The sequence below is a fragment of the Pelodiscus sinensis genome, chromosome 9 (genome assembly GCF_052426305.1).
Source record: "Pelodiscus sinensis isolate ZL-2025 chromosome 9, ASM5242630v1, whole genome shotgun sequence".
Lineage (NCBI taxonomy): Eukaryota > Metazoa > Chordata > Testudines > Trionychidae > Pelodiscus > Pelodiscus sinensis.
The window spans coordinates 33,680,207-33,693,586 of record NC_143060.1 but is presented as its reverse complement, the minus strand read 5'-3'; the positions used below and the strand labels follow the sequence as shown (position 1 = coordinate 33,693,586).

Sequence of the window (13,380 nt, the reverse complement as noted above, 5' to 3'; positions counted from 1 at the left end):
CTCCCAATTGTGAGGCTGTCAGAGTCTGAAACAGCCTTACTAACTTAAAGCTGCCAAGTAACTGCTCTAAGTTACACCAGCGGGAGTGATTACATAAAATTTCCCACTCTGTATGCCTTTATTGGGGGAATTCTCAGCTGCCTGTTTGAGATAACCAAATTCCCTTTGCACACCTGGAATAAGGTTGAGGATTTAGCTCAAGGTAAGGAAACAGGATGGAGCAGCTAAGATTACTCATGAAATTCTCCTCTCCCATCTTGAATCTTTGTTTTGTGGATACACAAGAGGAACTCTGTGTCTGCATCTATTTATCTAGACAAATGTTCAGAAGATACTCCTTCAAATTCAGAGTTTCTTTTTTCTTCATCTCATTTTTACATGGTTGCTTCTCTGCTGCTCCATGACAGAGCAGAGATAGATCATGTGTACAGTGTAAAAAGACTTTTCCTCTCTAGTTTGTAAAGTGTATAGAGGGATCATGCTGTTAGTATTTTAAAGATGCCCCGTATTTGGTACATAAAGTCAATATAGGGTGGACATTTTTATGTATTTCTGCAATATTTATGTAATGAATCCACTGGGAGACCAATATAGGATTTTGTACTCTGTATGATTTTTGTACCAAAAGTATTGATTGATTCAGTCCCTTAAAAAATTTCCTTTCCTTGTATTTTTCATACAGTTGTCCTATTTCCTTGAAATGTAGGTGGTCACCATAAGTGAACAGCATTCTTTCTACTCTCCCTACATCTGTTTTGTATTATCTGGTACTCACCTCTGACCCTGATATTCAGCACAAGAATAAGAAGAACTGCATCCTATTCAGCTGGGCTGCTTGCACTTTAACTCCAAATGTTCAGTGGCTATTGAATTAGCATGTGCCAGGAGTTTAAGTTGCTAGCATCAGGGCTATTCAAACAGAACTCTTCCACCTTCTTTTTACATTTGGGGTAATTAAGCAGGCCTCCAGGAATAAGCATGTCAGCAGAGTATATTTAGGGGGAAATTTTTATATGGACCAGGGTTGGGCTTTCCTGAAACACAAAAAGTCTAAGATTGATTCAAAACAGGAGGAAATTTGACAACAAAATACTATTTTCTTACTCACTGGGGGTATGTCTACACTACCCCGCTAGTTCGAACTAGCGGGGTAGTGTAGACATACCCTTAGTCAGTACATTGTGAATCTGCATAGAGAACCTGTAATCATTCCCTGCAGAAACAGTAGTGTCTAAAATATTGGAGACCCAGACTCTTGCTTAGTAGCATCTTACTTCAAGACTAATCTTATTGACTTCAGTGGAGCTATTCATAGAATATCAGAATCTAAACCTAAATGTACAAATCTGCTCTATTTGACCTTGTCACATCAAAACCTTTTTGATATTTTCCCTACCCACAAGGAAGAATTAGAATTGCTTATTTGGACCCTGCTGTGGAAGAAACAGGACTGCTGACTTGCCTGCCAAGAATAGAATGATTAAAACTTTGGGAACTGCCCAAAATAGAACAGAATCTGTTTGTTTGCGTCTCAGACTTTTTGTCCTTTCTTCTTCCATTGATTGGTAGGGTGTGAGGGAGTAGCTTCCAACAGTCCAATAATCCTCAAACCCACAATTTGAATTATGGCTCTCATCATACAGTGCTATTTGCTGAACAATCAGGTTGACCTATGGAATAATCTGTGATGTTCTGTAATGTTCTACAAGACCCTCAGACTTTCATCTGCCATATTTGATTCCCCTTGCAGCTGCTTTTGGAGTATTAAAATGCATATTTGAGAGCTGGCAGTGAGGCAAGAAGTGTGTCTTACTGTTTATGACTGCCAAGACATATCTATCCCTTGGAGGTTGACAGTAAAGCATATGGTATTTATGCAGGTCCCAAGTGCAAGAACACATTGTACCAATGAGTCTGCCACAATTTTATAGTGATGGACTCACACCAGGAAAAGCTGTTCTGATGGTGGTGATAGATAAGTGCATCTAGGTACAAGACCATCATCTGGGCTACAAATGTGGGAATACTCAATCCCTCAAGGGTTTTTTTTTCTAAAATGGCCATGCTTCTTCAAATATATATTTTTATGCATATCTGTATTTATATTTCACACCCTTGACCAGGGAACAAATATGTGTTGAAGATGCTAATTATATAATTACAAGAATATAGTAAAACCATGTGAAGGTTAGTGAGGAAAAAGTCAGTAGAATTCAAATTAGGAAATAAAAATGTATGGATTGCTTTTTAGTCCTCAGGCTATTCAAAGGTGAATTCAGATGACAATGTGAAGGGAATTTGATATCCTGTTCCTTATGTGCACATGTATATCTAGTATACTAGAAAACTTACCCAGCGTTGCCCAGGTCCTTTAGGGCAAGGGGCTGGAGGTGCGGGGGGGAGTGCAGGAGTCAGGGCAGGGGCCTTTGGGAGGTGGGGGCAGAGCAGGAGTCTGAGGGTTTGTGGAGGGTGCAAAAGTGAGGGTTTGGGGGGTGGGGAGAGGATCATGGCAGGAGGTCCCATCTGGCAGGCCTTTTATCTTCCCCACAGCCCACCCAGCCACCAGGGACCTTCTGTCTTCTCCCCAGCCCATCTGGCCACCAGAGGCCTTTTCTCTCTTCCCTCTCCCTCTAGTGCTGTGGCCAAGGTCTGGGGGGGAGGAGGGAGAAAAGAGAAGGGTTTGGGGCAGGTGGGCTACTTACACTATCTTGCCTACCACCAGACTGGATAACCCCAACACTACTGGCCACTCTCTTGGTGGTCTGGCTGCCCCCCAGTGGCCACTCTCAGTATCATGTTCTTCCTTTCTCTGGACCCTCCCTGTCCATGTTATGGAAAACAGTCCCATTCCAAACACTTCCCATTTTCTTGGCACAACCAAACCCTGTCCTTGCATTTAGTTAGCACAAGAGGAAGCTGCATGCCAAAATTGGTGGTCTTAGCTTTCCTCTGATTAGTTCTTGAATAAACTGTTCCTCTGCGAATCTGACAGAAAGACTAAAATATATAGATAGATGTAAGTTTACAGTAGCTCCCTCGGGTTTTGGGCACACTTGGGTTTTAGGCATCACTACAAAATTGTATGTGCTTAGGGAAAACTCCTAAACTATATGGGGGCTTGGGGGTTGGCATTTTTTTCTTCAGAGATCGAAAATTATTTGTGGTAGAATTCTTCTACTTGCAAGTTATTTTTTACAATAAGGAAATAAATAAATAGTATGCGCTGATTCAGCATAAAATAGCCTATATCCACTTTTTCTTTCTGAAAGAGTGTTGCAAGTACCCAAATACAGTAATTGTTCCATTTGTTTGTCATGCTTGTTTTTGAATATGGGTTACTCAGTGGATGTCTAAAATGTTCTGTAACCCCCTTTTTTCTCCCCGGGTTACTGGAGAACAGGTCACACTCACAGGTGTGCCTGGGCGCTTGATGTTTTAACCTAAAAGAGATCCTGAGCACCCCAGTGGTGATGATGTTTAGTTGGGGAAAACCCTATCAACCCCCTTGCTGCAGTCCCTTGCTCGTAATGAATGTACAATGGCGGTGCCTCCACCTGGCTGGCCTTGTACACACTCACTGGTGTGCCTTGAAAGCCTCCAGAAATATACTCATTCCAGCTATAATATGGATCCAAAACAACAACTACAAATCATATACATCTAATAGAATACTTTAAAATAAACAATCTTTACTTCACTTAAATAAATAGGGATTAACAGAATTAGCAATGAATAGCATTAACAAAACACATAACAATAATTGAAGCTTATACAGCTAACATTTGTACTACCAGTGACCCCACCCCAGAGTGTGCACACCCCGGGACTCACAGTCCCAGACACTTGCTTGCGTTGGCGCGCTGATGTTGCAGCTGTAGTGGGGCTTTGGTCCAGGCTAAACAGCAGCTCTGTGCCAGGCAGCACTTTTCCAACAAGGCCTAAACTTACGGCCTCATGCTGTGCCTATGGGAAGCAGCCTGCGAACTCCCAGTTCCAACAGGCATCTAGTCCTGGTCTGTAGCTGCATCCAACAGTCCCTGGACTGGATCAATGTCCTTGGCAGCAGCCTGTCTCCCCTTCGGTTCCAAACTTCAAGGCAGAGTCCCAGACTGCTAGGCCTCTTTCCTTCATGCACAGGGAGAGCAAACCCTCTCCCACACCAGAGTCCTTCCTTCCTGTTTTTTCCCAAGGGCTCATGGGAATTGTAGTCTGGATTGTAGCACACAGGGTCTTCTTAGAATAAAACAGAGGCCTCTTTAGTAAGGGGACTACAGTTCCTTAACCACATTTTATAATGCCCAAAACTGTCATACTAAAACAATTATCCTGGAAAGTGCTTCTCTGTTGCCACCCACCAATAACTGCATCCCTGCCTTCTTAAAAGGAGCTTAACCTGAAGACACAAATTTTATATTCATATTTAATTTTGTTGAGAATAAACTAAGAAAATAATATATTAAACAATTGCATTCTGGCCCCTGTGAGATATCAGCATAATTATACATAGGCTACCTTTATTTACTATGCATTTATTGATTAATAAAGAAACACATTCTGTTTGTAAACCAAATGATTGGTCCAGTGGCACAAAACAATAATGCAATAAAGCTGCAAATTCATTAAATTGGAATATAGGGATTGAATTACTAATTTATGTTGGTTTTAATATCATGTTATAAATTATACTATTCTAAAATGTAGGAGGAAAATATTCCCCATGATGGTGGTTAACTGTAGTTCCAACTAGTAAGGTCATATATGACTCCAGGGAGATGAAGTAGGGGGAGGCACTGGAGATTTTGCAGACTGGCATGGTTCCACAGGAATGTAGTGTAGTGTGTGTTCAATAACCACAACTTTAAAAAATAAATAACAACCCATTTTAAAAACCTGGCAGTTCTGTACAGAGGTCATTGTTGAAAACAGGTAGATACTGGAATACTGGCTTGTGAGATAAATGAACAAGAAGGTCAAGTAGAAATTAACAGGGAGAGAGTTTAAGACTTCATAAATCTTAAGTGGTTTCAATTCATTTCTATCCACCTTAGCGTTTTATTCAGGAAAAACATGCCTTAAAACCCTTGCCCTCATTAATTCTGAACCCGTTGTTCACTTCTCCCCTTTTGTGGGCTTTTTAGCTTAAGAGTCCCCTTCTTACATACTCCATAAACTCCTTGGAGAAATGAGCAGAAAGCCAACATGAACACACATGCACACACAAGCTTCCATATTGCTCTCAGGTCTCAGTTCTCTAGTGCAGCGATTCTCAAAGTGTGGTCCATAGACCAGTAGTGGTCCTTAGCCATCTTGCAGGTGGGCCATGGGTTTGCACCCCCCCACACACACACACAGTGGGGAGCCTGCGCTGACGCTCCAGCCCCACAACAGTCTCCGCCTCCAGCACTGGCTTCTCACTGCAGGGGGTAGAGTGGCGAACTTTTCAGGCTGGATCCAGTTTTCAGGGGAAGGAAATGACTTTGCACATCCCTTCCCATGGCTGGTGTAATGGCTGCTCACCTAGAGGCTTTTCCTGCTGTTCCCATTAGCTGGAATCACAGCCAATGGAAGCAGTGGGGAGTGGTGCCAGGGAGTGGGGGGGCATGGCGCTGGGTAAGTGCCCCCCATTCCCAGTATGACCCAGACCCCACACCCTCACCCTGCTCCTGCAGCCTCCTTCCCTCCCAGACCATCTCACCCAAACCCCTCAACCCCCAATCCACTCCTGCACCCTCTTTCCCAGCCAGACCCCCTCATCCACTCCTACAGCCTACCTCCCTCCCAAGCCCCCTATCTACTCTTCACTCCTGCACCCTACCTCCCACCCAAACCCCATCATCTGCAGCCTGCTACTGCATCCAAACTCCTAAACAGACTCCCACTGCCAACCCGCTCTTACACCCTACCTACTGGCCAGACTCCCACCTCCCCACCCCCTTCTGAACCTCTTTTGTCATCATGGAGGATTGGCTGGTGGTCCATGGAAAGGTCTGCATTTAGTATGGTGGGCTATTGGCCAAAAAGTTTGAGAACAACTACTTTAGTGCGAGAGAGGCTGGAACAACCTAGATCTCAGACCAGCTCTTTGAGACACAGGCAAACCAATTTCCTTCTGAGAACTGCTGGGGTATGTCTAGACTACATGGCTCCGTCGACGGAGCCATGTAGATTTGTTTATTGGGCAAAGGGAAATGAAGCAGCGATTTAAATAATCGCCACTTCATTTAAATTTAAATGGCTGCCGTGCTGAGCCGACAAACAGCTGATCAGCTGTTTGTCGGCTCAGCGTGGCAGCCATTTAAATTTAAATGAAGTAGCGATTATTTAAATCGCCGCTTCATTTCCCTTTGCCTATAACCCTAATCTACATGGCTCCGTTGATGGAGCCATGTAGCCTAGACACAGCCATTGTGTCTCACTGCCTCACTCTTTCAAAAATCTACTGTTTGTTACTGATGAACAAAGAGAAGCTTCCTGAGCAAGAGGAATATTTAATGGAATCCTTTCTCAGATCCACCAGTGCTTAGTCATTCCAGTGATCTATGGGGGAATGTGAGGTGGTCTTCCCCTTTGTTGGATCACTCCTTAGCCCTGTGTTGGGGCTCCCCTTTGGAAATCAATCATGAATGTTCAATTATGGCATAGCAATTATATGCAATAAGGCAAAATTTGAAAGATTTTAAGTCTGTCCAAAAATATTAAAAGAGATGGGCACCCCCAATATAAATGGACAGGAGTTAACAAGAATCTAGGAAATGACTTGTGCATGTTGATAAAACAAGAAGATCAACAGTAAAATGGCACCATAGCAAGGATACCTCTATGATAAGACTATTTCAAATGGCAGAATGGCGTGCACTTTCTCTCTGTAGCATACATATTCATTTCCGTCTTTTGATTTCTAATTGTATGTTAGGTCATCTCTCATCTCATTCACAAAAGAAAAGAGCAAGATTGTAGTTTAACTACCCAGGCTTAAATTTGCAATTGTTTCACTCCTTCATAGGCAGAGGAAATGAAAACTTCCTTTCAAAGCTAGAGGAAGCTAGAGCCTTGCCAGGATCACGGCACTGCCAGAGAGTTGCTGAGCTTTCTCAAGTCCCAGTGAAGTCAGTGGGGACTGAGGATGCTCATCACACCTCAGGAGCAGTCCATTACCTGGAACCTGAGATTGATTATTTTTAAAATGGGGTTTACGTGAAGCATTAGCCCCTAGTGACACCGGTTTAGAAAATGTGCCAATGGAGACACAGCATACAGCCCACACACTGATCCAGGGTTCACTGATCACAGGAACATTTTTGGGTCTAAAATTCAAAGAGGACACGACTCCCCGGAAGGAAATGTCTGTGCTGGTTCAGAACTACAATGATGCACTCGAGTTGGTCCCAGAACAGTCAGAATCTAAGAGAGACAGACACAACTGACTTTTGCTACAACACCGCTTTTTGCCTGCCAGACAGAACTTTTAATAGTAAACATATGATGTATAATGCATTGCCCTTTTTGTGCCCAGTTTTTCAGTTTTAGTGAGAGAGGCAGTGGCCTGGAACCGTATTTTCAAACATGTTAACTTGCTCCATTGCTGATCAAACTCTAAGCAGATTTTGCACTCAGGTGGGGTGACATGCCTGGGTTTTCTTCTGTGTATACATCTTGGCTACGTCTACACTGGCCACAATTTCCGGAAAAGCCATGCAAATCAGGTAAGTCAGGATAGGGAAATCCGCGGGAGATTTAAATATCCCCCGCGGATTTAAATAAACATGTCCGCCGCTTTTTTTCCGGCTTGGGGAAAAGCCGGAAAAAAGGCGTCTAGACTGGCGCGATCCTCCGGAATAAAGCCCTTTCAAGTAGGAATAAGAGATCCTCCGGAAAAGGGCTTTATTCCGGAGGATCGCGCCAGTCTAGACGCCTTTTTTCCAGCTTTTCCCCAAGCCGGAAAAAAAGCGGTGGACATCTTTATTTAAATCCGCGGGGGATATTTAAATCCCCCGTGGATTTCCCTATCCTGACTTACCTGATTTGCATGGCTTTTCCGGAAATTGTGGCCAGTGTAGACGTAGCCCTTGGGTTCATGGGGGAGGAGGGTTGAAGCCATTGTTTTGTAAAGGATAATCATTTTTCACTCCAAAGTCCTATCTAGCACTATGAAAATGCATGTTGCGTTTTTGAGTGCTTTATCTCACCAATGCTGCACATTATGTATTTTCTCATGAGAATGATGGTTAAACCCCATATACCTTGATTATTTCTGAAGGCTCAGTGAGGCTCTATGATCTTGAGCCCCAGTTTAAGCTGATTGCCCATAGTATATTTGAAGCTTATCTTTTTCTGCCTTATAGACTTGTGGAGCATTTACGAGTGTATTCAAAAAATAAATACTATAAATGCAAGAAATATGCCACTTATCAAATGTGAACCAGATTCTGAAGTAATAAAGCATTAATTTTTCTTAATATATTTGGCTCTATTAGTCTTTAATTCTGCTGGGAGATGAAGCTAATATGTTTTATATTTATTTTCCCAGTCAGTATTGTTTTAATCAGTTTTCATTAATGTCTTTTTCCTTTAGGGTTCTGATAATAAGGATAGACCAAGATGCAAAGTATGTACAGCTGAGGTAAGTCACTCAACTGTTCTTTTCCATGTTTTCAGAAAGAAATTGCTAATCTCCTCATTAACCCATTAATAACCCATGTGTGAAAGGGATTTTAGTCTAAGTCGTCGCCTTTGTGTGTACTGAACTGCATGTCTAAAAGTATGGTATATACATACTTATTAGTGCTTCTTGAATATTTCCAATCTACACATCCATATTAAAAATGTAAATAACTTTGTGACAATCTGCCTCCATCTTCTCTCCACTGAAGGACAAAACTGCTGGTCTTTACTTGTCATCCCAACACACCCAATATATTTCAATCTATCCCTTACCTCTGCTACAGTTCTATGTATGAGACCCCCTCCCCGCCACACACAACCTTTTGTGGTTGTGCATGCTACTACTCCCCACTCAAGTCTGCCACATCCTTTCATAGACAAACAGCTGTGGTAGAATTCCATAAAGTAAGACAGGTGCCTTTGTACCACTGGAATAAACTCTCATTGAATGTTTGTTTCAGGCCCAATCCTCTGGGGGCGTCTGTTGAAATTAGTTGGATCAAGCATATCTTTAGGAAATGACGCTATTGCTAGCCTCTTGTAATTACACCAATTAACACTTTCATGTCTGTCACACACAAACCATTATCCCCCCCAGCCCACACATCATTCCCACCTCCAGCCAGTACTCTAAAGTGGACTGCTCCTTTTCAATTTAGCCACACGCAGGCCTGTGTATTCAGAGCCCAGATGTCTGAGAGTCCTCAATCCCCAATTCCACTTAGGATCAAACCAGGCGCTATTATGTATGGCATAAGGTACTGAAAGCTCCAAGTGCCTCGATCTCTCCCTGATAATATACGGGTTCAGTTCTGGGGTGCTGTTAGATGCTATGGCCAGATTGTAGTGCAGGGTTCTGCAACCTTTCCAAAGTGTCATGCCAAGATTTAACCCTCCAGCCCTGGGCCACCACTCTCCCAGGAGGAGGAAGAGGGGCTGTCTCCACCACGTGCCCTGCTTGGTCTCCTGCCTTGGGCTCTGGCTTTTCCTGTGGGGTGGGGAGGAGCAGTGTGTGCGCTTCCTCACTTACCGGATTCCGCATGGAGTCTTGGGGCTTCCCAGGCCAGCCTGAGTTGCTAGACTTTGACCTTCAGTGCACATGCATGCCGCCTCCTTCCCTCCCCCACCACTGGCTGTGATTGGCTCCTGTCCCAGGTCTGTGATGGAGCCATGAAGTCGCCACCCCAGGTGGAGAAGGGGATGGGGCCAAACTGCCGCGAGGGACGGCTCAGCTGACGTATGTCATTTCCGCTTCTGCAAGCAGAGACAATGCACCTGTAATGCCACGTTACTCACTCTGCAGTGGCGGTGGTGGCATGCAAATGTACCTAGACTCTCCTCCGCCTCATCCACCCCTGAGCCCAGTCTCACATCTGTGGGGCATACGCAATGAATGGGCTCCCATTTGCTTCCCCCCTCCCTCCCACTGGAAGCTGGCACTGGCTCTGGCTCCAATCGTGCCGGGGCATGATGCTGGATTGCCAGCACAGGCTCTCCGTTGTGGGGGGGGGGGGGCAGGAGAGGGGGAGGGAGGCCGGGGGGGGGGGGGGGACTCATTTATTGCTTGTGCCACTGAAAATCGTCTTGCGTGCTACTTATGGCACACGAGCTGGACATTGCTGACCTCTGCCTTGGTACATGTACTTTGTAGTCCTTCAGCCTTCTTGCCTGACATCCACTCTGCTTCTGTTATATCAGATATTATGGTAACAAGAATGAAAATATTGTTTTTGCCCTTCCCCTCCCCTTCAGGAATCCTCTGTTATGGACTGGACAGCTATAATTGAAAAAAATTGAACTTGGATCTCTATTACTACAGACACTATCATTTCTCAGATCTCCCTCTCATTCCCACATCATTCTGCATAGTAGGTTATAGACTTCAATCAGGGTTCCATAAACCAACAGTTTTTAGATGAGCCTTTGTATAATGGAACTTGAAATCAAAATCCACGTGCTGCATCTACAATCCTCTAAGGAAAGAAGCTTATTGCTATTGCTCTCCCTCACTCCTTTATATTCAGTAGTCCTGAGTGAATACAAACAATAGGAAGTAAGAAAAAAGTCTTACATGCAGGGTCAGGGTCAAACCACTTAGGAACTGGTTCAGAGCAATAAAAGATGTTGACAGCTAATATACAAAAATTGGAGTGAGGAACGTACAATGAAAACATGGGGTAAGCTTGTGATTCCCCAGTAAAGTTCCAGGAGCCCTTTAGGGGGCCAGTTGCAAGCAACCACAGTCAAAAAAACAGCTATCTTGAGATGTACATATGAAGATGTTTTGATGACGATAAATATGGGGGGGAATAAAGCTCAAGTGGTTTCTGAAGTCATAGCACCCTTGAAATGGATGTACAGAATTGAAGTTTTCTTGTATTCAATAAGCTTGAATAATATCACAATATTATTAAAAAATCGTATGTTGAATACCCCTCTGCACTTCTATTTTTATAAAAATCTTCTTTTTTGTAGATTTTTGCTCTTGCTATTTTAGCTCCAGAGGCTTATGACCATCTCAAGATTTTGACATGTGATGTCTCAGCCACTGAATAGCCATTTCATTCATATAATGCAAACCTATCAGATAAAATGCTGTCACGTATCCAATAACATTTTTCCTCACATTAAAAAAATATATAAATAAGGACCTCAGTATCCCAGCTTTGAAATCTAGCTTTTTGGTGCATTATATTTATTAAATTCTGTTACTTTACACTAATTGGCAGTAGCTGTTTTACTATCAAAAGCCATCAAAGGCTCCTTTCCTGGTTACATCAGGTGAAACAATCCTTTTGACAGTTACAGGTAATGGTATTTGGAGGGTATGGCTCAAGGGTTCATTCTTTTGTAGAATGTTTACCTCACCTGACATATCTATCTTGGGTGCCATTGTGATTATTCATCTGTATCTTATTTAAATAGAACCAAGAAATAAAATCAGAAGAATGGCCATACTGCATCAGACAAATGGTCCATATAGCCCAATATCCTGTCTTCTGACAAAGGCCAGTTTTTCAGAGGGAATGAACAGAACAGGGCAAGTACTGATCCATCCCCTGTCATCCAGGCTCAGTTTCTGGCAGTCAGAGGGCTGAGCTGAGAAGAGGATGCAGTCTTGGGAGCTGAGATAGGAGCTATATTCAGGAGTAGGGACAGAGTGCCAGTGTACAGACTCTCCAACATGAGTAGGAAGAGATGCCAGTCTGGTGATGAAGCCTGAAACCCATGACAGGTGACCAGAAAAGCATGTAGTATTCAAATTGTGCGTGTACTATGGATTGATATAGCGGCAGTATGATGTTTTCTGTCATCTTATCTGTTTCTTAGTGGTTCCTAACATTCTGTTAGCTTTTTTTGACTGCACATTGAGTGGCTGATTTCAGAAAATTGTCCACTATATATCCAGGATCTTTTTCTTGGATTGTAACAGCTAATTTAGACCCCCATCATATTATATGTATAGTTTGGATTATGTTTTCTAATATTCATTACTTCACATTTATTGTTGAATTTCATCTGCCATTTTGTTCCCTAGTCATTCAGTTTGTGAGCTCTCTTTGTAACCCTTTGCAGTTAGCATTGAACTTGAATAATTTTGTACTGTTTGAAAACTGTAGCACTTGTGTTTACCCCTTTCTCCAGATCATTTATGAATATGTTGAACAGATGTGGTCCATTAAAGAGCCTTGGGGGACCTTGTTGTTTACTTTTCTCCACTGTAAAAACTGACCATGTATTCCTACCCTTTCCTTTTTTACAACCCAATTACTGATGCATGAAAGGACTTTTTTACCCTCCCCCCACCAACTCCCTACTTTCTTGTGAGCCTTTTGTATGGGTCCTTGTCAAAGACTTTCTGAAAGTTCAAGTACATTTGCTGACATGTTTGATCTCTCAAAGAAATCTAATAGATTAGTGATGCATGATTTCTCTTTAAAAAGCCATGTTGACTCTTTCCCAACATATTATGTTTATTCATGAGTTTTGGTCATTCTATGTGGGTATCATTACAATGCTACTTAATGGAATTACTGTCTTTTCAGTTTGCATTTTTAAAAGCGTAGGAAAGTACATGCCAGAACAATATTAAAAGAATTTCATTAAGATTGCAATGTCAAGCAGTCAGTGAAAAAATACCAGATTTTAGGATGCCTGTATGGCCCCCTTGTGTGTATGCATTATAATGCAATCCTTAGTTAAACAATCCCATTGAGTTTTTTCCCTGCAGAACCCTTGCTTCGATCAGTCCACCGTATAGTTGGTGCTCACATAATAAGCAGCTATTCAGTATTTTGTTTTCCCTTCACTGTGCAGTGTGTGGCCCCAGGCTTTATTTACTGCATGCTGTTAAACCCTTCTGTAAGGACAACTATTAATTTCTTCATAGGTGTTTGTATGGTCCCAATACTGTTGTATGAGTGCTTTGTAAATATTCATAAATTTATTTTCATAATGCTCCTGTGAGATGAGGAAACCTTATCTCCCATTTTATAGGTGAGGCGTGGAAACAGATATTAAGCTTATATGTACCCATTTAACCATGGATACCAATTGGAGATTGCACTGGTGGGATAGAATCCAGTTCTCTAGAGTGCAATTCAGCTGCTTTAATCTATCTCTTATTTCACCCCCTACCACTAACAACAACAGCTCCCAATTTCTGTAACAACCAAAACAGTGGTTGTCTATGGGACATCAATCTTCTTCACTACCCAA

At 42.7% G+C, this 13,380-nt stretch overlaps 1 protein-coding gene across 2 annotated transcripts in view; it reads left to right on the top strand.

The window, feature by feature from the left end:
• Positions 1 to 13,380, top strand: part of LOC102444672 (uncharacterized) — a 214,248-nt gene that overhangs the window by 34,811 nt on the left and 166,057 nt on the right. For both annotated transcript variants that reach the window (XM_006120245.5, XM_075936411.1), the window contains exon 3: positions 8,573 to 8,620. In XM_006120245.5, the coding sequence (XP_006120307.1) occupies positions 8,573 to 8,620 (48 nt within the window). The remainder of the gene's footprint in view (positions 1 to 8,572; positions 8,621 to 13,380) is intronic.